This window comes from Pristiophorus japonicus, chromosome 3, assembly GCF_044704955.1.
Source record: "Pristiophorus japonicus isolate sPriJap1 chromosome 3, sPriJap1.hap1, whole genome shotgun sequence".
Taxonomy (NCBI): Eukaryota; Metazoa; Chordata; class Chondrichthyes; family Pristiophoridae; genus Pristiophorus; species Pristiophorus japonicus.
In genome coordinates, this window is record NC_091979.1 from 1577883 (window position 1) to 1604479 (window position 26597).

A 26597-nucleotide genomic window follows, 5' to 3' on the forward strand; every position below is an offset into this window, starting at 1 on the left:
CAGGGTTTGGAGGGTCCGGTGTTGGGGGGGGGTCCGGTGTTGGGGGGGGGGGGTCCAGGGTTTGGGGGTCCGGTGTTGGGGGGGTTCCAGGGTTTGGAGGGTCCGGTGTTGGGGGGGGGGGTCCTGTGTTGGGGGGGGGGGGTCCTGTGTTGGGGGGGTTCCGGGGTTTGGAGGGTCCGGTGTTGGGGGGTCCAGGGTCCGGAGTGTGGGCTCAGCCCCCCTCACTCACCTTGCCGATCACATCAGAGAACTTGTTGTTGAGCCCCTTGATCTCCTCCTTCTCCTGGGTCCGCAGGGCGCGGCGCTCCGGGTTGATGTCCACCTTGGGCGGGTCTCGGAGCAGCGCCGAGGCGCTGGCGCTGACCGGGAAGGAGCGGGGGGCGGTGCGGTAGCTGCCGACCTTCTGCAGGGAGCGGGCGCTGTAGCCGGGGCGTTGCGGGTACATGGTCCCGGCCTGAGCTCACTCTCCGCCTGTGTCCCCGGAGCCCCGCGCCTGGCCCTTTAAACACATCGGCCCCGCCTCCCCTCGCCTCCCATTGGAGGCCGCCAGGGGCGTGGCCTCATTATAATCATACCTTTCACATTATAATGAGCCTTAAGGAGTCGCGGTGCGCTGCGATTGGAGGATACAGCCGCCAATCACAGCCTCCCGCTCCCACCAAATATAATCAGAGTATTTCACCTGAGACACAGAGTGTGAGAGGGAGAGGGAGACTGAGTGAGTGAGTGAGGGAGAGGGAGAGGGAGACTGAGTGAGTGAGTGAGGGAGAGGGAGAGAGACTGAGAGACAGAGAGGGAGAGGGAGACAGAGAGAGAGTGTGAGAGGGAGAGAGAGAGAGAGAGAGTGTGAGAGGGAGAGAGAGAGAGAGAGAGAGTGAGAGACAGACAGACAGAGTGTGAGAGGGAGAGGGAGACTGAGTGAGTGAGAGAGGGAGAGGGAGAGGGAGACTGAGTGAGTGAGTGAGGGAGAGAGACTGAGAGACAGAGAGGGAGAGGGAGACAGAGAGAGAGTGTGAGAGGGAGAGAGAGAGAGAGTGTGAGAGGGAGAGAGAGAGAGTGAGAGACAGACAGAGTGTGAGAGGGAGAGGGAGACTGAGTGAGTGAGAGAGGGAGAGGGAGAGGGAGACTGAGTGAGTGAGAGAGACAGAGAGGGTGAGGGAGAGAGAGGGAGAGAGAGGGAGAAGGAGAGAGACAGAGTGTGAGAGGGAGAGGGAGAGGGAGACTGAGTCTGAGTGAGTGAGAGAGGGAGAGGGAGAGGGAGAGGGAGACTGAGTGAGTGAGAGAGACAGAGAGGGTGAGGGAGAGAGAGGGAGAGAGAGGGAGAAGGAGAGAGACAGAGTGTGAGAGGGAGAGGGAGTGAGAGAGAGAGAAGGAGACAGACGGAGAGAAGGGACAGTAATTTCTCAGAGACAGCGAGAGTTGCCGAGCGGACCATGGATGCAGCCAAGGGCACCTTTACCAGAACCAACTCCATCTTCGCGCGTACCCCCAGCTCCAGCAGCCTGGCCGGGGGGCTCCAGAGGCGGCTGAGCAGTACCCGGAGTCTGCAGGGTGATTTCGGCAGGGCTCCCAGGGTGGCCTCCCACAGCCCGGGCAGCGTGTCCGGCATGGGCAGGATGGGGCCATCATTCTCCTCCGTCAACCAGCAGGATGAGCTGCAGGGGCTCAACAAGCGGCTGGCCAGTTACCTGAACAAGGTGAAGAGCTTGGAAAGTGCCAACAGGGAGCTGGAGGGCAGGATCCAGAGCTTCCTGGCCAAGAGGGGCAACCTTGCCCGGGACTGGACCTCGTACGAGAGGCCGGTGTTGGATATTTGCAAACAGGTGAGTCCTCAAACTGCCCTTGTTTGATGTTTACTTATTTTAAGTCTATTCAGAAAGGAAGAACTATTTTCTAGAATTTGCATTTATATAGCGTCTTGCGCGTCCACCAGACGTCCCAAAGAGCTTTCCAGCCAATGAAGTACTTTTGGAGTGTAGTCACTGTTGTAATGTGGGAAACGCAGCGGCCAATTTGCGCACAGCAAGCTCCCACACACAGCAATGTGATAATGACCAGATAATCTGTGTTTGTTATGTTGATTGAGGGATAAATATTGGCCCCAGGACACCGGGGATAACTCTCCCGCTCTTCTTCGAAATAGTGCCATGGGATCTTTTACATCCACCTACGAGGGCAGACGGGGCCTCGGTTTAAAGCCTCATCTGAGAGACGGCCCCTCCGACAGTGCAGCAGTCCCTCAGTACTGCCCCTCCGACAGTGCAGCAGTCCCTCAGTACTGCCCCTCCGACAGTGCGGCACTCCCTCAGTACTGCCCCTCCGACAGTGCAGCAGTCCCTCAGTACTGCCCCTCCGACAGTGCAGCAGTCCCTCAGTACTGCCCCTCCGACAGTGCAGCAGTCCCTCAGTACTGCCCCTCCGACAGTGCAGCACTCCCTCAGTACTGCCCCTCCGACAGTGCATCACTCCCTCAGTACTGCCCCTCCGACAGTGCAGCAGTCCCTCAGTACTGTCCCTCCGACAGTGCGGCACTCCCTCAGTACTGCCCCTCCGACAGTGCGGCGCTCCCTCAGTACTGCCCCTCCGACAGTGCGGCGCTCCCTCAGTACTGCCCCTCCGACAGTGCAGCACTCCCACTGCACCGGGAGCGTCAGCTGAGATTTTTGTGCTCAAGTCGCTGGAGTGGGACTTGAACCCACAACCTTCTGACTCTGAGGCGAGATTGCTACCCACTGAGCTACAGATTGTTTCATCAACTAGTCAAGTAGTCGACCATTTAGGACTGAGATGAGGAGAAACTTCTTCACTCACAGGGCGGTGAATCTTTGGAATTCTCTACCCCAGAGGGCTGTGGAGGCTCAGTCTTTGAGTATATTCAAGACACAGATCGACAGATTGTTGGATATTAAGGGAATCGAGGGATATGGGGATCGGGCGGGAAAGGGGTACTGAGGTTAATGATCAGCCGTGGTCTCATTGAATGGTGGTGCAGGCTCGAGGGGCCGAATGGCTGAATTCTGCTCTTAATTCTGGTGTTCTTCATACACATCACATGTAATCCTCCAGCTGTCACATTTTGCAACGGAAGCCAGTAATCAAAGCTGGCTACTGCTGGCCCCAGTAACTCAAAGCTGGTTACTGCTGGCCCCAGTAACTCAGTGCTGGTTACTGCTGGCCCCAGTAACTCAAAGCTGGTTACTGCTGGCCCCAGTAACTCAAAGCTGGTTGCTGCTGGCCCCAGTAACTCAGTGCTGGTTACTGCTGGCCCCAGTAACTCAGTGCTGGTTACTGCTGCCCCAGTAACTCAGTGCTGGTTACTGCTGGCCCCAGTAACTCAGTGCTGGTTACTACTGCCCCAGTAACTCAATGCTGGTTACTGCTGCCCCAGTAACTCAATGCTGGTTACTGCTGGCCCCAGTAACTCAGTGCTGGTTATTGCTGGCCCCAGTAACTCAGTGCTGGTTACTGCTGGCCCCAGTAACTCAGTGCTGGTTACTGCTGGCCCCAGTAACTCAGTGCTGGTTACTGCTGGCCCCAGTAACTCAATGCTGGTTACTGCTGGCCCCAGTAACTCAGTGCTGGTTATTGCTGGCCCCAGTAACTCAGTGCTGGTTACTGCTGGCCCCAGTAATTCAATGCTGGTTACTGCTGGCCCCAGTAATTCAATGCTGGTTACTGCTGGCCCCAGTAACTCAGTGCTGGTTATTGCTGGCCCCAGTAATTCAATGCTGGTTACTGCTGACCTGGAGCTTAAACTGACCAGCACTTTACAATTTCCACAATTCCGTGCACCAACCCCCAGAACCAGAATCTGTGTTAAATTAACAACCACTAGACTTTTTCTAACATTAAAGGCACATTGATTGAATAATTGTGTGGTCCATCACTCTGTGCTTGTTGTGGGCTGGATGTCAGAAATACCTTGGTATCATAGAATAGAATCACAGAATATTACAGCACCGAAGAAGGCCATTCGGCCCATCGAGCCTGTGCTGGCTCTTTGGAAGATCGACCAGTCACCCCCCCCCCGCCCCCTCCCTCCCCTCCCCCCACCTTTCCCCATATTCTGGCAACTTTTTCCTCTTGTCCTAAGTATCCAATTCCCTTGTGAAGGCTGCTATCGAATCTGTGCCCACCGCCCTCTTAGACAGCGGGTTCCAGATCCTCACTAAAGAGGTCTTTGCTCACATCGCCAATCTGCGCCCTCCGGTTATCGACCCTTCAACCATTGGAAGCAGTTTCTGTTGATTTATTTACTCTGTCTAAAGCCTTCAGATTTTAAACACTCGAGCAAATCTCCTTAACCTTCCTTGCTACCAAGGGGAACATCCCTAACTTCTCCAGTCTATCCACGGAACAGTAATCCCTCTTCCCTGGAACCATTCGAGTAAACGACCTCTGCACCCTCTCCAAAGCCTGCAGTCCTTCCCAAAGCGAGGTGTCCCGAATTGGACACAATACTCCAGCTGGGGCTGAATTAATTTAACTTCCAAGCTTTTGTGCTGCATGCCTGTATTTATAAAGCCCAGGTTCCCGCCTGCTTTGTTCATTGTTTATTGTACAGCCACCAGTGTTTGGTTTGTCAGGGCAGCGCCGACAGGGAGTCTAACTCCTTCCTGTGATGAAGGGCACACACTTATTTCATTAACAAATGTGCTGTATTTGCATCAACCAATCCGGTTTTCCTGTGCAGGTCCAGGATACAAACATGGATAATGCCGGACTGACATTGCAGCTGGACAACAGTGAGCTGGCGTCTGATGATTTCAAAGTGAAGTGAGTGTGTGGCCGGGCTGGGGGGTGGTGCCAACTGGGCAAAGCGTTAGCCCCACCCGGGGCCTCTTGGCCAGGACTCCTGATCGCTGTCCAGTGATCCCCTGCAACCCCTCGCCGGGGACTACAGCAGTGTGGGTGCTGTGGTCTCTCCTTACAACATCACTGACACAGCACACACACACTCAGCGGCTCTTCACCAGAAACTGTCATCCTGTGACCTGACCACAGCACGCTTCCATTATTTACATCAGTAGTTGCAGTACCTCCACCAGGGGGCGCTCTAGTCCACTAGGGGGCGCTCTACTCCACCAGGGGGCGCTGTGCTCTAGTCCACTAGGGGGAGCATTAGTCCACTAGGGGGAGCTCTACTCCACCAGGGGGAGTTCTAGTCCACGGAGTTCTACTCCACCAGGGGGCGCTCTACTCCACCAGGGGGAGCTCTACTCCACCAGGGGGCGCTGCGCTCTAGTCCACTATGGGGAGCTCTACTCCACCAGGGGGAGCTCTACTCCACCAGGGGGAGCACTAGTCCACTAGGGGGAGCTATACTCCACCAGGGGGCGCTCTACTCCACCAGGGGGCGCTCTACTCCACTAGGGGGAGCTCTACTCCACCAGGGGGAGTTCTAGTCCACGGAGTTCTAGTCCACTAGGGGGCGCTCTACTCCACCAGGGGGAGCTCTACTCCACCAGGGGGCGCTCGACTCCACCAGGGGGAGTTCTAGTCCACGGAGTTCTAGTCCACGAGGGGGCGCTCTGCTCCACCAGGGGGAGCTCTACTCCAACAGGGGGCGCTCTACTCCACTAGGGGGAGCTCTACTCCACCAGGGGGCGCTCGACTCCACCAGGGGGAGTTCTAGTCCGCGGAGTTCTAGTCCACTAGGGGGCACTCTACTCCACCAGGGGGAGCTCTACTCCACCAGGGGGCGCTCTACTCCACTAGGGGGAGTTCTAGTCCACTAGGGGGAGTTCTAGTCCACTAGTGGGCGCTCTAGTCCACTAGGGGGCGCTCTATTCCACTAGGGGGAGCTTTCGTCCACCAGAGGGCGCTCTACTCCACCAGGGGGCGCTCTACTCCACCAGGGGGAGTTCTAGTCCACCAGGGGGCGCTCTACTCCACCAGGGGGCGCTATAGTCCACTAGGGGGCGCTTTCGTCCACCAGGGGGGCGCTCTACTCCACCAGGGGGGCGCTCTACTCCACCAGGGGGGAGCTCTATTCCACTAGGGGGCGCTCTACTCCACCAGGGGGAGTTCTAGTCCACTAGGGGGAGCTTTCGTCCACTAGGGGCGCTCTACTCCACTAGGTGGAGCTTTCGTCCACTAGGGGGCGCTCTACTCCACTAAGGGGAGCTCTACTCCACTAAGGGGAGCTCTACTCCACTAGGGGGCGCTCTAGTCCACTAGGGGGAGCTCTACTCCACTAGGGGGCGCTCTAGTCCATTAGGGGGAGCTCTACTCCACTAAGGGGTGCTCTAATCCACTAGGGGGAGCTCTACTCCACTAGGGGGAGCTCTACTCCACTAGGGGGAGTTCTAGTCCACTAGAGGGAGCTTTCGTCCACTAGGGGGCGCTCTACTCCACTAGGGGGCGCTCTACTCCACTAAGGGGAGCTCTACTCCACTAGGGGGCGCTCTAGTCCACTAGGGGGAGCTCTACTCCACTAGGGGGCGCTCTAGTCCATTAGGGGGAGCTCTACTCCACTAAGGGGTGCTCTAATCCACTAGGGCGTGCTCAAGTCCACTGGGGGGGGGTGCCAAGGGCAGGATCAGGTTCAGCTATGAATCCCACCATGGTCGAATATCCACAGCAAGAACAGGCAATGGGGTGAGGCACCAGTGGGGTGAAGGTCAGGGGAATACTGTATTAAGAACATCCTATGAGTGAGAAAGAACTTGCATTTCTATAGCGCCTTTCACAACTTCAGGACATCCCAAAACGCTTTGCAACCAATGAAGTACTGCTTGGAGTGTAGTCACTGTTGTAATGTAGGAAACATGGCAGACAATCTGTGCACAGCAAGCTCCCACACACAGCAATGTGATAATGACCGGATAATCTGTTTTTTTTTAGAGAGACGTGGATTGAGGGATAACTATTAGCCAGGACTCGAGGGAGAACTCACCCGCTCTTCTTCAAATAATGCCGTGGGATCTTATCACCCACCCGCTACCCGTTGGGTTTTACAATATTCCGGCAGCTTCCATGGTCATGTGCCCATGGTCAAGCTCACAAAGCTCCAAATTATTGAATTCAATCTCACAACTGGACAATGGGTGATTGGTGAACCCAAAACTGTTCTCCTCAGAGCAGAGAAGGCTGAGGGGAGATTTAATCGTGAGAATAAAATGATGAGGGGTTTTGATCGAGTGGCTCGGGAGAAACTGTTCCCCGGGGCAGGAGGGTGTGACCAGAGGGACACAGATTGACGATAATCGGCGATAGACCCAGAGGGGGAGAGGGGGAGAATGTGTTTACGCAGCGAGTTGTTGTGAGCGGGAATGCAAGTTCTTTCTCACTCATAGGATGTCCTTAATGCAGTATTCCCCTGACCTTCACCCCACTGGTGCCTCACCCCATCACACCAGTCATTGAAGGTTGGCATGCAGGTACAGCAGGCGGTTAAGAAAGCAAATGGCATGTTGGCCTTCATAGCGAGGGGATTTGAGTACAGGGGCAGGGAGGTGTTGCTACAGTTGTACAGGGCCTTGGTGAGGCCACACCTGGAGTATTGTGTACAGTTTTGGTCTCCTAACTTGAGGAAGGACATTCTTGCTATTGAGGGAGTGCAGCGAAGGTTCACCAGACTGATTCCCGGGATGGGGGGACTGACATATCAAGAAAGACTGGATCAACTGGGCTTGTATTCACTGGAGTTCAGAAGAATGAGAGGGGACCTCATAGAAACGTTTAAAATTATGATGGGTTCAGACAGGTTAGATGCAGGAAGAATGTTCCCAATGTTGGGGAAGTCCAGAACCAGAGGTCACAGTCTAAGGATAAGGGGTAAGCCATTTAGGACCGAGATGAGGAGAAACTTCTTCACCCAGAGAGTGGTGAACCTGTGGAATTCTCTACCACAGAAAGTTGTTGAGGCCAATTCACTAAATATATTCAAAAGGGAGTTAGATGAAGTCCTTGCTACTCGGGGGATCAAGGGGTATGGCGAGAAAGCAGGAATGGGGTACTGAAGTTGCATGTTCAGCCATGAACTCATTGAATGGCGGTGCAGGCTCGAGGGGCCGAATGGCCTACTCCTGCACCTATTTTCTATGTTTCTATGGAACGTGCTGCCTGAAAGGGCGGTGGGAGCAGATTCAGTAACTTTCAAACGAGAATTGGATAAATAGTTGAGAAGGAGAAATGTGCGGGGCTGTGGTGCGAGAGCGGAGTGGGGGGGTAGCAGGGGAGAGGGAGGGAGATGGGAGGGAGCGGGGGGGGAGGGGAGGGGGGGAGGAAGGGAGCAACGGTGGGGGAGCGGGGGATGGGGGAGGGAGCAGCGGGGGAGGGGGGATGGGAGGGGGGAGGGAGCAGCGGGGGAGGGGGAGGGGAGTGGGGGAGAGGAGGGGGAGGGGGGAGGGGAGTGGGGGAGAGGAGTGGGGAGGGAAGTGTGGGAGAGGAGGGGGGAGAGGGGAGCGGAGTGGGGGAGGGGGGAGGAGCAGCGGGGTGGGGAGCGGGGGAGAGGAGGGGGAGGGGGAGGGGTGTGGGGGAGAGGAGGGGGGAGGGGAGCGGGGGAGAGGAGGGGGAGTGGGGGAGGGGGGAGTGTGGGAGAGGAGGGGGAGGGGGAGGGTAGTAGGGGAGAGGAGGGTGGAGGGGAGTGGGGGAGGGGGGAGGGAGCAGCGGGGGAAGGGGGAGGGGAGTGGGGGAGAGGAGGGGGGAGGGGAGAGGGAGCAGCGGGGGAGGGGGGATGGGAGCGGGGGAGAGGAGGGGGAGGGGGAGAGGAGGGGGGAAGGGGGAGGGGAGTGGTTGAGGTGGAGGGGGGAGGGAGCAGCGGGGGAGGGGGAGGGGAGTGGGGGAGAGGAGGGGGGAGGGGAGTGGGGGGGAGAGGGAAGGAGCAGCGGGGGAGGGGGGAGGGGAGCGGGGGAGAGGAGGGGGAGAGGGGAGAGGAGGGGGGAGGGGAGAGGGGAGCAGGGGAGAGGAGGGGGGAGGGGAGAGGGGAGCGGGGGAGAGGAGGGGGAGGGGGAGGGTAGTAGGGGAGAGGAGGGTGGAGGGGAGTGGGGGAGGGGGGAGGGAGCAGCGGGGGAGGGGGGAGGGGAGTGGGGGAGAGGAGGGGGGAGGGAGCAGCGGGGGAGGGGGGATGGGAGTGGGGGAGAGGAGGTGGGAGGGGAGTGGGGGAGGGGGAGGGAACAGCGGAGGAGGGGGAGGGGAGCGGGGGAGAGGAGGAGGGGAGGGGGGAGGGGAGTGGGAGAGAGGAGGGGGAGGGGGGAGCAGGGGGAGTGGGACTGATTGGATCGCTCCCTCACAGAGCCAACACACACACAATGGGCCGAATGGTCTCCTCCTGTGCCAGGTGAATCTATGAGCTGAACTGCTGCCCTGTGAGTGGCGGGACCAGCAGTGGGATCACGGGAGCGAGCTGCAATCCGTGTTGGAGGTTGCTTAGTAACCCGTCCTTCCTGGGTCGGCAGGTGGCAGTCGGAGATGGACTTGAGGCAGTCAGTGGAGCAGGACCTCAATGGGCTGCGTAAGATCCTGGAGGATACCAACATGGGCCGTGTACAGCTGGAGTCGCAGATCGACGCGATGAATGAGGAACTGAGTTACCTCCGCAAGAACCACCAGGAGGTACTGAAAGAACACACATTTATATAGCACCTTTCACCAGCTCGGGACGTCCCACAGCGCCTCACAGCAAATGAACTCCTTTAGAAGTGCCATCACTGCTGTAATGTGGGAAACGGGGCAGCCAATTTGTGCACAGTACGATCACAAAACCAGCAATAAGATAATGACCAAATAACCTGTTTTTGTGATGTTGATTGAGGGATAAATATTGGCCAAGAGACTGGGGATAACTCCCCTGCTCTTATTCGAAATAGTGCCCTGGGATCTTTTACATCCACCTGAGAGAGCAGACAGGGCCTCAGTTTAACATCTCATCCGAAAGAACGCATGTCCGACAGTGCAGCACTCCCTCAGTCCCTGTGATATTGACAGTCTCTCTCTCTCTCTCTCAGTCCCTGTGATGTGGAATCTATATGGGGAAAGCTGCAGAACACCAAAGGGCAAAAAACGTTAGTGGGAGTTGTGTACAGACCTCCAAACAGTAGTAGTGTTGTTGGGGAGGGCATTAAACAGGAAATTAGGGGTGCATGCAATAAAGGTGCAGCAGTTATAATGGGTGACTTTAATATGCATATAGATTGGGCTAACCAAACTGGAAGCAATACGGTGGAGGAGGATTTCCTGGAGTGCATAAGGAATGGTTTTCTAGACCAATATGTCGAGGAACCAACTAGGGGGAGGCCATCTTAGACTGGGTGTTGTGTAATGAGAGAGGATTAATTAGCAATCTCGTTGTGCGAGGCCCCTTGGGGAAGAGTGACCATAATATGGTGGAATTCTACATTAGGATGGAGAATGAAACAGTTAATTCAGAGACCATGGTCCAGAACTTAAAGAAGGGTAACTTTGAAGGTATGAGGCGTGAATTGGCTAGGTTAGATTGGCGAATGATACTTAAGGGGTTGACAGTGGATGGGCAATGGCAGACATTTAGAGACCGCATGGATGAACTACAACAATTGTACATTCCTGTCTGACGTAAAAATAAAAAAGGGAAGGTGGCTCAACCGTGGCTATCAAGGGAAATCAGGGATAGTATTAAAGCCAAGAAAGTGGCATACAAATTGGCCAGAAATAGCAGCGAACCCGGGGACTGGGAGAAATTTAGAACTCAGCAGAGGAAGACAAAGCGTTTGATTAGGGCAGGGAAAATAGAGTACGAGAGGAAGCTTGCAGGGAACATTAAAACGGACTGCAAAAGTTTCTATAGATATGTAAAGAGAAAAAGGTTAGTAAAGACAAACGTAGGTCCCCTGCAGTCAGACTCGGGTGAATTTATAATGGGGAAGAAAGAAATGGCAGACCAATTGAACAAGTACTTTGGTTCTGTCTTCACAAAGGAAGACACAAATAACCTTTTGGATGTACTAGGGGACCGAGGGTCGAGTGAGAACGAGGAATTGAAGGATATCCTAATTAGTCGGGAAATTGTGTTGGGGAAATTGATGGGATTGAAGGCCGATAAATCCCCGGGCCTGATTGTCTGCATCCCAGAGTACTTAAGGAAGTGGCCCGAGAAATAGTGGATGCATTGGTGATCATTTTCCAATAGTCTATCGACTCTGGATCAGTTCCTATGGACTGGAAGGTAGCTAATGTAATACCACTTTTTAAAAAAGTTGGGAGAGAGAAAACGGGTAATTATAGATCGGTTAGCCTGACATCAGTAGTGGGGGAAATGTTGGAATCAATTATTAAAGATGAAATAGCAGCGCATTTGGAAAGCAGTGACAGGATCGGTCCAAGTCAGCATGGATTTATGAAAGGGAAATCATGCTTGACAAATCTTCTGAAATTTTTTGAGGATGTAACGAGTAGAGTGGACAAGGGAGAACCAGTGGATGTGGTGTATTTGGACTTTCAAAAGGCCTTTGACAAGGTCACACATAAGAGATTGGTGTGCAAAATCAAAGCACATGGTATTGGGGGCAATATACTGACGTGGATAGAGAACTGGTTGGCAGACAGGAAACAGAGAGTCGGGATAAACGGGTCCTTTTCAGAATGGCAGGCAGTGACAATGGGGTGCTGCAGGGCTCAGTGCTGGGACCCCAGCTATTTACAATGTATATTAATGATTTAGATGAAGGAATTGAGTGTAATATCTCCAAGTTTGCAGATGACACTAAGCTGGGTGGCGGTGTGAGCTGTGAGGAGGATGCTAAGAGGCTGCAGGGTGACTTGGACAGGTTCGGTGAGTGGGCAAATACATGGCAGATGCAGTATAATGTGGATAAATGTGAGGTTATCCACTTTGGGGGCAAAAACAGGAAGGCAGAATATTATCTGAATGGCGGCAGATTAGGAAAAGGGGAGGTGCAACGAGACCTGGGTGTCATGGTACATCAGTCATTAAAGTTGGCATGCAGGTACAGCAGGCGGTGAAGAAGGCAAATGGTATGTTGGCCTTCATAGCTAGGGGATTTGAGTATTGGAGCAGGGAGGTCTTACTGCAATTTACAGGGCTTTGGTGAGGCCTCACCTGGAATATTGTGTTCAGTTTTGGTCTCCTAATCTGAGGAAGGACGTTCTTGCTATTGAGGGAGTGCAGCGAAGGTTCACCAGACTGATTCCAGGGATGGTAGGACTGACATATGAGGAGAGACTGGATCAACTGGGCCTGTATTCACTGGAGTTTAGAAGGATGAGAGGGGATCTCATAGAAACATATAAGATTCTGACGGGACTGGACAGGTCCCGATGTTGGGGATGTCCAGAACCAGGGGACATAGTCTTAGGATAAGGGGTAAGCCATTTAGGACTGAGATGAGGAGAAACTCAGAGAGTTGTTAACCTGTGGAATTCCCTACCACAGAGAGTTGTTGATGCCAGTTCATTGGATATATTGAAGAGGGAGTTAGATATGGCCCTTCGGCTAAAGGGATCATGGGGTATGGAGAGAAAGCAGGAAAGGGGTACTGAGGGAATGATCAGCCATGATCTTAATGAATGGTGGTGCAGGCTTGAAGGGCAAAATGGCCTACTTCTGCACCTATTTTCTATGTTTCTATGTTTCTCTCTCTCAGTCCCTGTGATATTCACACGCTCTCTCTCTCTCTCTCTCAGTTCCTGTGATATTCACAGTCTCTCTCTCTCTCTCTCTCTCTCTCTCAGTCCCTGTGATATTCACAGTCTCTCTCTCTCTCTCTCAGTCCCTGTGATATTCACACTCTCTCTCTCTCTCTCTCTCTCTCTCAGTCCCTGTGATATTCACAGTCTCTCTCTCTCTCTCTCTCTCTCTCTCTCAGTCCCTGTGATATTCACAGTCTCTCTCGCTCTCTCTCAGTCCCTGTGATATTCACACACTCTCTCTCTCTCTCTCTCTCTCAGTCCCTGTGATATTCACAGTCTCTCTCTCTCTCTCTCTCTCAGTCCCTGTGATATTCACAGACTCTCTCTCTCTCTTTCTCTCAGTCCCTGTGATATTCACAGTCTCTCTCTCTCTCTCTCTCTCAGTCCCTGTGATATTCACAGTCTCTCTCTCTCTCTCAGTCCCTGTGATATTCACAGTCTCTCTCTCTCTCTCTCTCTTAGTCCCTGTGATATTCACAGTCTCTCTCTCTCTCTCTCTCAGTACCTGTGATATTCACAGTCTCTCTCTCTCTCAGTCCCTGTGATATTCACAGTCTCTCTCTCTCTCTCTCTCTCTCAGTCCCTGTGATATTCACAGTCTCTCTCTCTCTCAGTCCCTGTGATATTCACAGTCTCTCTATCTCTCTCTCTCTCTCAGTCCCTGTGATATTCACAGTCTCTCTCTCTCTCTCTCTCAGTCCCTGTGATATTCACAGTCTCTCTCTCTCTCTCTCAGTCCCTGTGATATTCACAATCTCTCTCTCTCTCTCAGTCCCTGTGATATTCACAGTCTCTCTCTCTCTCTCTCTTAGTCCCTGCGATATTCACAGTCTCTCTCTCTCTCTCTCAGTCCCTGAGATATTCACAGTCTCTCTCTCTCTCTCTCTCTCTCTCTCTCAGTCCCTGTGATATTCACAGTCTCTCTCTCTCTCTCTCTCTCTCTCTCTCAGTCCCTGTGATATTCACAGTCTCTCTCTCTCTCTCTCTCTCTCAGTCCCTGTGATATTCACAGTCTCTCTCTCTCTCTCTCTCTCAGTCCCTGTGATATTCACACTCTCTCTCTCTCTCTCTCTCTCTCTCTCTCTCAGTCCCTGTGATATTCACACTCTCTCTCTCTCTCTCTCTCTCTCTCAGTCCCTGTGATATTCACAGTCTCTCTCTCTCTCTCTCTCTCAGTCCCTGTGATATTCACAGACTCTCTCTCTCTCTTTCTCTCAGTCCCTGTGATATTCACAGTCTCTCTCTCTCTCTCTCTCTCAGTCCCTGTGATATTCACAGTCTCTCTCTCTCTCTCAGTCCCTGTGATATTCACAGTCTCTCTCTCTCTCTCTTAGTCCCTGTGATATTCACAGTCTCTCTCTCTCTCTCTCTCTCTCAGTACCTGTGATATTCACAGTCTCTCTCTCTCTCAGTCCCTGTGATATTCACAGTCTCTCTCTCTCTCTCTCTCTCTCTCTCTCAGTCCCTGTGATATTCACAGTCTCTCTCTCTCTCAGTCCCTGTGATATTCACAGTCTCTCTATCTCTCTCTCTCTCTCAGTCCCTGTGATATTCACAGTCTCTCTCTCTCTCTCTCTCAGTCCCTGTGATATTCACAGTCTCTCTCTCTCTCTCTCAGTCCCTGTGATATTCACAATCTCTCTCTCTCTCTCAGTCCCTGTGATATTCACAGTCTCTCTCTCTCTCTCTCTCTCTTAGTCCCTGCGATATTCACAGTCTCTCTCTCTCTCTCTCAGTCCCTGAGATATTCACAGTCTCTCTCTCTCTCAGTCCCTGTGATATTCACAGTCTCTCTCTCTCTCTCTCAGTCCCTGTGATATTCACAGTCTCTCTCTCTCTCTCTCTCTCTCTCTCTCTCTCAGTCCCTGTGATATTCACAGTCTCTCTCTCTCTCTCTCTCTCTCTCAGTCCCTGTGATATTCACAGTCTCTCTCTCTCTCTCTCTCTCTCAGTCCCTGTGATATTCACAATCTCTCTCTCTCTCTCTCTCAGTCCCTGTGATATTCACAGTCTCTCTCTCTCTCTCTCTCTCTCTCAGTCCCTGTGATATTCACAGTCTCTCTCTCTCTCTCAGTCCCTGTGATATTCACAGTCTCTCTCTCTCTCTCTCTCTCAGTCCCTGTGATATTCACAGTCTCTCTCTCTCTCAGTCCCTGTGATATTCACAGTCTCTCTCTCTCTCTCAGTCCCTGTGATATTCAGTCTCTCTCTCTCTCTCTCTCTCTCAGTCCCTGTGATATTCACAGTCTCTCTCTCTCTCTCTCTCTCTCAGTCCCTGTGATATTCACAGTCTCTCTCTCTCTCTCTCTCTCAGTCCCTGTGATATTCACAGTCTCTCTCGCTCTCTCTCTCTCTCTCTCTCTCAGTCCCTGTGATATTCACAATCTCTCTCAGTCTCTGTGATATTCACAGTCTCTCTCTCTCTCTCTCTCTCTCAGTCCCTGTGATATTCACAGACTCTCTCTCTCTCTCTCTCTCAGTCCCTGTGATATTCACAGTCTCTCTCTCTCTCTCTCTCTATCAGTCCCTGTGATATTCACAGTCTCTCTCTCTCTCAGTCCCTGTGATATTCACAGTCTCTCTCTCTCTCTCAGTCCCTGTGATATTCACAGTCTCTCTCTCTCAGTCCCTGTGATATTCACAGTCTCTCTCTCTCTCTCTCTCTCTCTCTCTCAGTCCCTGTGATATTCACAGTCTCTCTCTCTCTCAGTCCCTGTGATATTCACAGTCTCTCTCTCTCTCTCTCTCTCTCTCAGTCCCTGTGATATTCACAGTCTCTCTCTCTCTCTCTCTCAGTCCCTGTGATATTCACAGTCTCTCTCTCTCTCTCTCTCAGTCCCTGTGATATTCACAGTCTCTCTCTCTCTCTCTCTCTCTCAGTCCCTGTGATATTCACAGTCTCTCTCTCTCTCTCTCTCAGTCCCTGTGATATTCACAGTCTCTCTCTCTCTCAGTCCCTGTGATATTCACAATCTCTCTCTCTCTCTCTCTCTCAGTCCCTGTGATATTCACAGTCTCTCTCTCTCTCTCTCTCTCTCTCTCAGTCCCTGTGATATTCACAGTCTCTCTCTCTCTCTCTCTCAGTCCCTGTGATATTCACAGACTCTCTCTCTCTCTCTCAGTCCCTGTGATATTCACAGTCTCTCTCTCTCTCTCTCAGTCCCTGTGATATTCACAGTCTCTCTCTCTCTCTCTCTCTCTCTCAGTCCCTATGATATTCACAGTCTCTCTCTCTCTCTCTCTCTCTCTCTCAGTCCCTGTGATATTCACAGTCTCTCTCTCTCTCTCTCTCTCTCTCAGTCCCTGTGATATTCACAGTCTCTCTCTCTCTCTCTCTCAGTCCCTGTGATATTCACAGACTCTCTCTCTCTCTCTCAGTCCCTGTGATATTCACAGTCTCTCTCTCTCTCTCTCAGTCCCTGTGATATTCACAGTCTCTCTCTCGCTTTGCAGGATGTGGATGATCTCAAAAGGCAGATTACAGGTTCCGATGTGTCTGTGGAGGTTGAGAATTCTGATGAGGAAGACCTTGGACAAGTTATCAACAAAATCCGTCAGGAATATCAAGCACTGGCAGATCAGAACAAGAAGGACGCGGAGGAGTGTTACAGAAAGAAGGTAACAGGGTGTGCGCGAGTGTGTGTGTGTGGGCCTGAGTGTGTCTGAGTGTGAGTGTGTGTGGTGAGTGAGTATGTGAGAGTGTGAGTGCGTGTGTGTCTGAGTGTGAGTGTGTATGAGTCAATGTGTCTGAGTGTGTGTGTGTGAGTAAGTTGTGTGTAAGTGTGAGTGAGTGTGTGAGTGTGTCAGTGGGTGTGTCGGGTGCATGTATCGGATGATATCTAACGTCTGTCACGCGCTCTCTGTTTCACAGTTTGATGCCGCCTCTTTTGAAGCCTCCAGGAACAGCGAGGCTCTGCAGGCGGCAAAGCAGCAGGTGATGGATATCCGTCGTCAGATCAAGAGCCTGGAGGCTGAGCGACGCTCGCTGGGAACCATGGTATGTCCAGACCCTCACTGACACACACCCCGCACACACTGACACACACACTGATACTCACATCCCACACACACTGACACACACCCCGCACACACTCACTCACACACTGATACAAACACACCCCACACACACTCACTCACACTGATACTCACACCCCCCACACACACTCACACACACACTCACTCACACACCCCACACACACTGACACACACCCCGCACACACTCACACACACACACTGATACTCACACCCCCCACACACACTCACACACACACTGACACACACCCCGCACACACTCACACACACACTGACACACCCCCCACACACTCACACACACACTGACACACACCCCGCACACACTCACACACACACACTCACACTCACACACCCCATACACACACACTCACATACACACTGACACAAACCCCGCACACACTCACACACACACTGATACTCACACACCCCGCACACACTCACACACACACTGATACTCACACCCCACACACACTCACACACACCCCGCACACACTCACTCACACACTGATACTCACACCCCACACACACACTGACACACACCCCACACACACACACTCACTCACACCCCCCACACACACTCACACACACACTGACACACACCCCGCACACACTGACACACACACTGATACTCTCACCCCACACACACTGACACACACCCCGCACACACACTCACTCACACCCCCCACACACACTCACACACACACTGACACACACCCCGCACACATTGACACACACACTGATACTCACACCCCACACACACTGACACACACCCCGCACACACTCACTCACACACTGATACACACACACCCCACACACACTCACTCACACACACTGACACACACCCCGCACACACTCACTCACACACTGATACTCACACACCCCACACACACTCACTCACACACACTGACACACACCCCGCACACACTCACTCACACACACTGATACTCACACACCCCACACACACTGACACACACCCCGCACACACTCACTCACACACTGATACTCACACACCCCACACACACTCACTCACACTGATACTCACACCCCCCACACACACTCACACACACACTCACTCACACACCCCACACACACTGACACACACCCCGCACACACTCACTCACACACTGATACTCACACACCCCGCACACACTGACACACACCCGCACACACTGACACACACCCGCACACACTCACTCACACACTGACACACACCCTACACACACTGACACACACCCCGCACACACTGACACACACCCCACACACACTCACTCACACACTGATACTCACACACCCCACACACACTCACTCACACACACTGATACTCACACACACCACACACACTCACTCACACACTCACTCACACACTGATACTCACACACACACTGACACACACCCCACACACACTCACTCACACACACTGACACTCACACACACCACACACACTGACACACACCCCGCACACACTCACTCACACACACACTGACATTCACACTGACACACACCCCACACACACTCACTCACACACACACTGACACTCACACTCACACACCCCATACACACTCACTCACACACACCACACACTCACACACACCACACACACTGACACACACCCCGCACACACTCACTCACACACACACTGACACTCACACTGACACACACCCCACACACTCACACACACACACTCACACTCACACACCCCATACACACACACTCACACACACACTCACACACCCCACACACACTCACTCACACACACACTGACACACACCCCACACACACTCACTCACACACACTGACACTCACACACACCACACACACTGACACACGCACTCACACACCCCACACACACTCACTCACACACTCACTCACACACACACTCACACACACACTGACACACACCCCACACACACTCACTCACACACACACTCACACACACTCACACACACACACTCACACTCACACACCCCATACACACACACTCACACACACACTGACACGCACCCCACACACTCACACACACACACTCACACTCACACACCCCATACACTCACACTCACACACACACTGACACACACCCCGCACACTCACTCACACACACATACTCACACTCTCACTCACACACACCACACACACTCACTCACACACACACACACTGACACACGCACTCACACACCCCATACACACACACACTCACACACACACTGACACACACCCCACACACTCACACACACACACACCCCACACACTCACACACACTCACACACACTCACACACACACACGCACACTCACACGCACACACTTACACGCACACACTCACACTCACACACCCCCCACACACACACTCACACTCACACACCCCCCACACACACACACTCACACTCACACTCACACCCCCCACACACTCACACACACACTGACACACACACCCCACACACTCACACACACACACACACTGACACACACACCCCACACACTCACACACACACACACTCTGACACATTCATACACACCATACACTCACACTCTCACTCTCACTCTCACTCACACACACACACTCACACATCCCCCATACACACACTCACACTCACACACACTCACACACCCCCACACACACTCACACACCCCCACACACTCTCACTCACACTCACAGTCCACACACACACACTCACACCCCACACACACTCACATTCACAACCCACACACACACACACTCACACACACACCCCACACACACCCCACACACTCACACACATACTCACACACACACCCCACACACACTCTCACACACACATTCTCACACACACACACTCACACACACTCTCTCACACACTCTCATACATTCACACTGGTTGTTGACCCCTCTGTTAAGGGAAATAGATCCTTCCTATCTTTCATGGGTTCTTTGCTTAAGAATTTATAGCCACACATTGCTATTAAGAATTGATTGGTTTATTAGTAATGAACAATCACACGACACATTACCAGTTCATCCACCAGGCTCACAACCACCTGCCCCATCGTGGATCCCCCGAACCCAACTGGCCGGGGTTTTATTGAGTCTTGTAAACATCACGTGACTGGCTAAGCCACTCCCACCTCAACAGCTCGACCAAACTGTGACCATATGTGCAGGTGCATACATTACACTATCCACTCTATCCCAGGCCCCTCATAATTTTATACACCTCAATTAGGTCTCCTCTCAGCCTCCTCTGTTCCAAAGAAAACAACCCCAGCCTATTGAATCTTTCCTCATCGCTAAAATTGTCCAGTCCCGGCAACATCCTGGTAAATCTCCTCTGTACTGTCTCCAGTACAATCACATCTTTCCTGTAATGTGGTGACCAGAACTGTACGCAGTACTCCAGCTGTGGCCTAACCAGTGTTTTATACAGTTCAAGCATAACCTCCTTGCTCTTGTATTACATGCCTTTACTAATAAAGACAAGTATTCCATATGCCTTCTTAACCACCTTATCTACCTGGCCTGCTCCCTTCAGGGATCTGTGGACCTGCACTCCCAGGTCCCTTTGTTCCTCTACGCCTCTCAGTGTCCTACCATTTATTGTGTATTCCTTCCCTTGTTATCCCTCCCCAAATGCATTACCTCACACTTCTCTGGATTGAATTCCATTTGCCATGTTCTGCCCACCTGACCAGTTGATTGAAATCTTCCTGCAGTCTACAGTTTTCGTCTTACGTAGAAACATAGAAAATAGTTGCAGGAGTAGGCCATTTGGCCCTTCGAGCCTCACAGCTCACACCGCCATCCAGCTTAGTGCCATCTGCAAACTCAATTACTTCATCTAAATCGTTAATGTATATTGTAAATAGCTAGGGTCCCAGCACTGAGCCCTGTGGGACCCACTAGTCACTGCCTGCCATTCTGAAAAGGACCCGTTTATCCCGACTCTCTGCTTCCTGTCTGCCAACCAGTTCTCTATCCACGTCAGTACATTACCCCCAATACCATGTTCTTTAATTTTGCACACCAATTTCTTGTGTGGGACCTAGTCAAAATCCTTTTGAAAGTCCAAATACACCACATCCACTGGTTCTCCCTTGTCCACTCTACTAGTTACATCCTCAAAAAATTCTAGAAGATTTGTCAAACATGATTTCCCTTTCATAAATCCATGCTGACTTGGACCGATCCTGTCACTGCTTTCCAAGTGCGCTGCTATTTTATCTTTAATAACTGATTCCAACATTTTCCCCACTACTGATGTCAGGCTAACCAGTCTATAATTACCCATTTTCTCTCTCCCTCCCTTTTTAAAAAGTGGTGTTACATTAGCTACCCTCCAGTCCATAGGAACTGATCCAGAGTCGATAGACTGTTGGAAAATGATCACCAATGCATCCACCATTTCTAGGGCCACTTCCTTAAGTACTCTGGAATGCAGACTATCAGGCCCTGGGGATTTATCGGCCTTCAATCCCATCAATTTCCTGAACACAATTTCCCGCCTAATAAGGATTTCCTTCAGTTCCTTCTTCTTGTTAGACCCTCGGTCCCCTAGTACATCTGGAAGGTTATTTGTGTCTTCCTTCGTGAAGACAGAACCAAAGTATTTGTTCAACTGGTCTGCCATTTCTTTGTTCCCCATTATAAATTCACCTGAATCTGACTGCAAGGGACCTACGTTTGTCTTCACTAATCGTTTTCTCTTCATATATCTATAGAAGCTTTTGCAGTCAGTTTTTATGTTCCCAGCAAGCTTACTCTCATACTCTATTTTCCCCCTCCTAATTAAACCCTTTGTCCTCCTCTGCTGAATTCTAAATTTCTCCCAGTCCTCAGGTTTGATGCTTTTTCTGGCCAATTTATATGCCCCTTCCTTGGATTTAACACTATCCTTAATTTCTCTTGTTAGCTATGGTTGAGCCACCTTCCCCGTTTTATTTTTACTTCAGATGGGATGTACAATTGCTGAAGTTCATCCATGTGATCTTTAAATGTTTGCCATTACCTATCCACTGTCAACCCTTTAAGTATCAACCACATGGCCTATTTTTGTATCATCTGTAAACTTCTTAATCATGACCCCTACATTAAACATAAGAACATAAGAATTAGGAACAGGAGTAGGCCATCTAGCCCCTCGAGCCTGCTCCACCATTCAACAAGATCATGGCTGATCTGGCCGTGGACTCAGCTCCACTTACCCGCCCTCTCCCCTTATTGGTTAAAAATCTATCTGTCTGTGACTTGAATACATTCAATGAGCTAGCCTCAACTGCTTCCCTGGGCAGAGAATTCCACAGATTCACAACCCTCTGTTTTAAATTGGCTCCCCCGTATTTTGAGGCTGTGCCCCCTAGTTCTAGTCTCCCTGACTAGTGGAAACAACCTCTCTGCCTCTATCTTGTCTATCCCTTTCATTATTTTAAATGTTTCTATAAGATCACCCCTCATCCTTCTGAACTCCAACGAGTAAAGACCCAGTCTATTCAATCTATCATCATAAGGTAACCCCCTCATCTCCGGAATCAGCCTAGTGAATCGTCTCTGTACCCCCTCCAAAGCCAGTATATCCTTCCTTAAGTAAGGTGACCAAAACTGCACGCAGTACTCCAGTGCGGCCTCACCAATACCCTATACAGTTGCAGCAGGACCTCCCTGCTTTTGTACTCCATCCCTCTCGCAATGAAGGCCAACATTCCATTCGCCTTCCTGATTACCTGTTGCACCTGTAAACTAACTTTTTGGGATTCATGCACAAGGACCCCCAGGTCCCTCTGCACCTGTTGTAATTTCTCCCCATTCAAATAATATTCCCTTTTACTGTTTTTTTTCCCAAGGTGGATGACCTCACATTTTCCGACATTGTATTCCATCTGCCAAATCTTAGCCCATTCGTTTAACCTATCTAAATCTCTTTGCAGCCTCTCTGTGTCCTCTACACAACCCGCTTTCCCACTAATCTTAGTGTCATCTGCAAATTTTGTTACACTACACTCTGTCCCCTCCTCCAGGTCATCTATGTATATTGTAAACAGTTGTGGTCCCAGCACCGATCCCTGTGGCACACCACTAACCACTGATTTCCAACCCAAAAAGACCCATTTATCCCGACTCTCTGCTTTCTGTTCGCCAGCCAATTCTCGATCCATGCTAATACATTTCCTCTGACTCCGCGTATCTTTATCTTCTGCAGTAACATTTTGTGTGGCACCTTATCGAATGCCTTTTGGAAATCTAAATACACCACATCCATCAGTACACCTCTATCCACCATGCTCGTTATATCCTCAAAGAATTCCAGTAAATTAGTTAAACATGATTTCCCCTTCATGTATCCATGCTGCGTCTGCTTGATTGCACTATTCCTATCTAGATGTCCCGCTATTTCTTCCTTAATGATAGCTTCAAGCATTTTCCCCACTACAGATGTTACACTAACCGGCCTATAGTTACCTGCCTTTTGTCTGCCCCCTTTTTTAAACAGAGGTGTTACATTAGCTGCTTTCCAATCCGCTGGTACCTCCCCAGAGTCCAGTTGAATTTTGGTAGATTATAACCAATGCATCTGCTATAACTTCTGCCATCTCTTTTAATAGCCTGGGATGCATTTCATCAGGACCAGGGGATTTCATCAGGACCAGGGGAGGTCTAAATCAAGTAAACAACCCCAGCTTATCCAATCTTTTCTCATAGCTAAAATTCTCCAGTCCTGGCACAATGCGAGGGACTTGTTTAGGAGGCCCACTTCACCAAGGAGGTGGTCACAACTCTGCCGGACTCTGATATCAGACCGAGACTGCCCATCACATGGGTCCCTGTGAGGGACGCTATCCAGGGGTTTCTGCTCATGTAACAGGTACGGTCAGGAAGCAATGGTGGGTTGAGGAGTTTAAGGAGAGGGAGGCAATGACTAGTATTGTCTCGTGAGAGTGACTCTCTCCCCGCAGATCAATTCGATGGAGGACACGCTGCAGGATACAGAGGAGCGCACAGCCTCCGAGCTCCAGGCACTGAATAATAACATCATCAACCTCGAGCAGCAGCTGGCCAAGATCCGCACCGAGCTGAAGAACCAGGATGTAGAATACCAGACGCTCCTCAACACCAAGATGAGGCTGCAGGCCGAGATTGACACTTATCGTCGCCTGCTGGAGGGAGATGGGTAAAATGGCCGCTCTCCCCATCACCCACTCCCCATCACCCACTCCCCATCACCCACTCCCCATCACCGCTCCCCATCACCCGCTCCCCATCACCCACTCCCCATCACCCACTCCCCATCACCCGCTCCCCATCACCCACTCCCCATCACCCACTCCCCATCACCCGCTCCCCATCACCCGCTCCCCATCACCCGCTCCCCATCACCCGCTCCCCATCACCCACTCCCCATCACCCGCTCCCCATCACCCACTCCCCATCACCCACTCCCCATCACCCACTCCCCATCACCCACTCCCCATCACCCACTCCCCATCACCCACTCCCCAACACCCACTCCCCATCACCCACTCCCCATCACCCACTCCCCATCACCCACTCCCCATCACCCACTCCCCATCACCGCTCCCCATCACCCACTCCCCATCACCCACTCCCCATCACCCACTCCCCATCACCCACTCCCTATCAACCACTCCCCCCCCCATCATCGCTCCCCATCACCCACTCCCCATCACCCGCTCCCCATCACCCACTACCCATCACCCGCTCCCCATCACCCGCTCCCCATCACCCACTCCCCATCACCCACTCCCCATCACCCACTCCCCATCACCCACTCCCTATCACCCACTCCCCCCCCATCACCCACTCCCCATCACCCGCTCCCCATCACCCACTCCCCATCACCCACTCCCCATCACCCACTCCCCCCCCATCACCCACTCCCCATCACCCACTCCCCATCACCCACTCCCCCCCATCACCCACTCCCCATCACCCACTCCCCATCACCCGCTCCCCATCACCCGCTCCCCATCACCCGCTCCCCATCACCCACTCCCCATCACCCGCTTCCCATCACCCACTCCCCCCCCCATCATCGCTCCCCATCACCCACTCCCTATCACCCACTCCCCCCCCATCACCCACTCCCTATCACCCACTCCCCCCCCATCACCCACTCCCCATTACCCACTCCCCATCACCCGCTCCCCATCACGCGCTCCCCATCACGCGCTCCCCATCACCCGCTCCCCATCACGCACTCCCCATCACCCGCTCCCCATCACCCGTTCCCCATCACCCGCTCCCCATCACCCGCTCCCCAATCACCCGCTAAGTGAAGGGGGGGAAACTCTAGGAATTCACTTCAGGCACAGGGTTAGATACAGAGTAAAGCTCCCTCTACACTGTCCCATCAAACACTCCCAGGGCAGGTACAGGGGGCTAGATACAGAGTAAAGCTCCCTCTACACTGTCCCATCAAACACTCCCAGGGCAGGTACAGCATGGGGTTAGATACAGAGTAAAGCTCCCTCTACACTGTCCCGTCAAACACTCCCAGGGCAGGTACAGGAGTTTAGATACTGAGTAAAGCTCCCTCTACACTGTCCCATCAAACACTCCCAGGGCAGGTACACCACGGGTTGGATACAGAGTAAAACTCCCTCTACACTGTCCCATCAAACACTCCCAGGGCCGGTACAGCACGGGGTGAGATACAGAGTAAAGCTCCCTCTACACTGTCCCATCAAACACTCCCAGGGCCGGTACAGCACGGGGTGAGATACAGAGTAAAGCTCCCTCTACACTGTCCCATCAAACACTCACAGGGCAGGTACAGGGTGTTAGAAACAGAGTAAAGCTCCCTCTACACTGTCCCATCAAACACTCCCAGGACAGGTACAGCACGGATTAGATACAGAGTAAAGCTCCCTCCACTCTGTACAGTCAAACACGCCCAGGGCAGGTGCAGCACGGGGTTAGATACAGAGTAAAGCTCCCTCTACACTGTCCCATCAAACACTCCCAGGGCAGCTACAGGGGGTTAGATACAGAGTAAAGCTCCCTCTACACTGTCCCATCAAACACACCCAGGGCAGATACAGCACGGGGTTAGATACAGAGTAAAGCTCCCTCTCCACTGTCCCATCAAACACTCCCAGGGCAGGTACAGGGGTTAGGTACAGAGTAAAGCTCCCTCTACACTGTCCCATCAAACACTCCCAGGGTAGGTACAGGGGGTTAGATACAGAGTAAAGCTCCCTCTACACTGTCCCATCAAACACTCCCAGGGCAGGTACAGCACGGGGTTAGATACAGAGTAAAACTCCCTCTACACTGTCCCATCATACACTCCCAGAACAGGTACAGCACGGGGTTAGATACAGAGTAAAACTCCCTCTACACTGTCCCATCAAACACTCCCAGAACAGGTACAGCACGGGGTTAGATACAGAGTAATGCTCCCTCTACACTGTCCCATCAAACACTCCCAGGGCAGGTACAGGGGGTTAGATACAGAGTAAAGCTCCCTCTACACTGTCCCATCAAACACTCCCAGGACAGGTACAGGGGGTTAGATACAGAGTAAAGCTCCCTCTGCACTGTCCCATCAAACACTCCCAGGGCATGTACAGGGGGTTAGATACAGAGTAAAGTTCCCTCTACACTGTCCCATCAAACACTCCCAGGGCAGGTACAGCACGGGGTTAGATACAGAGTAAAGCTCCCTCTACACTGTCCCATCAAACACTCCCAGGGCATGTACAGGGGGTTAGATACAGAGTAAAGTTCCCTCTACACTGTCCCATCAAACACTCCCAGGGCAGGTACAGGGGGTTAGATACAGAGTAAAGCTCCCTCTACACTGTCCCATCAAACACTCCCAGGGCAGGTACAGGGGTTAGGTACAGAGTAAGGTTGTGTGGCGTGCGTGTGGGGCGTTTACCGTGGGAGTTGGAGGAACGGGGCACGGTGACTGGGTGGGTGGGTGTGCGGAGGGTGTGGGGTGTTCGGTGA

General features: G+C 52.3%; 2 protein-coding genes across 2 annotated transcripts in view; one reads left to right on the forward strand and one right to left on the reverse strand.

Annotated features, from left to right (window-relative positions):
* LOC139259625 (keratin, type II cytoskeletal 8-like) overlaps positions 1–472 on the reverse strand; it is a 32608-nt gene extending 32136 nt beyond the window's left edge. The window contains exon 1 of the mRNA XM_070875123.1: positions 230–472. Coding sequence (XP_070731224.1) covers positions 230–445 — 216 coding nt within the window. The 5' untranslated portion in view covers positions 446–472. The remainder of the gene's footprint in view (positions 1–229) is intronic.
* A 768-nt stretch (positions 473–1240) lies between these two features.
* The window catches only part of LOC139256584 (keratin, type I cytoskeletal 18-like), a 30381-nt gene continuing 5024 nt past the window's right edge, over positions 1241–26597 (forward strand). The window contains exons 1-6 of the mRNA XM_070874257.1: positions 1241–1823; positions 4694–4776; positions 9402–9558; positions 16084–16248; positions 16502–16627; positions 23579–23793. Coding sequence (XP_070730358.1) covers positions 1434–1823; positions 4694–4776; positions 9402–9558; positions 16084–16248; positions 16502–16627; positions 23579–23793 — 1136 coding nt within the window. The 5' untranslated portion in view covers positions 1241–1433. The remainder of the gene's footprint in view (positions 1824–4693; positions 4777–9401; positions 9559–16083; positions 16249–16501; positions 16628–23578; positions 23794–26597) is intronic.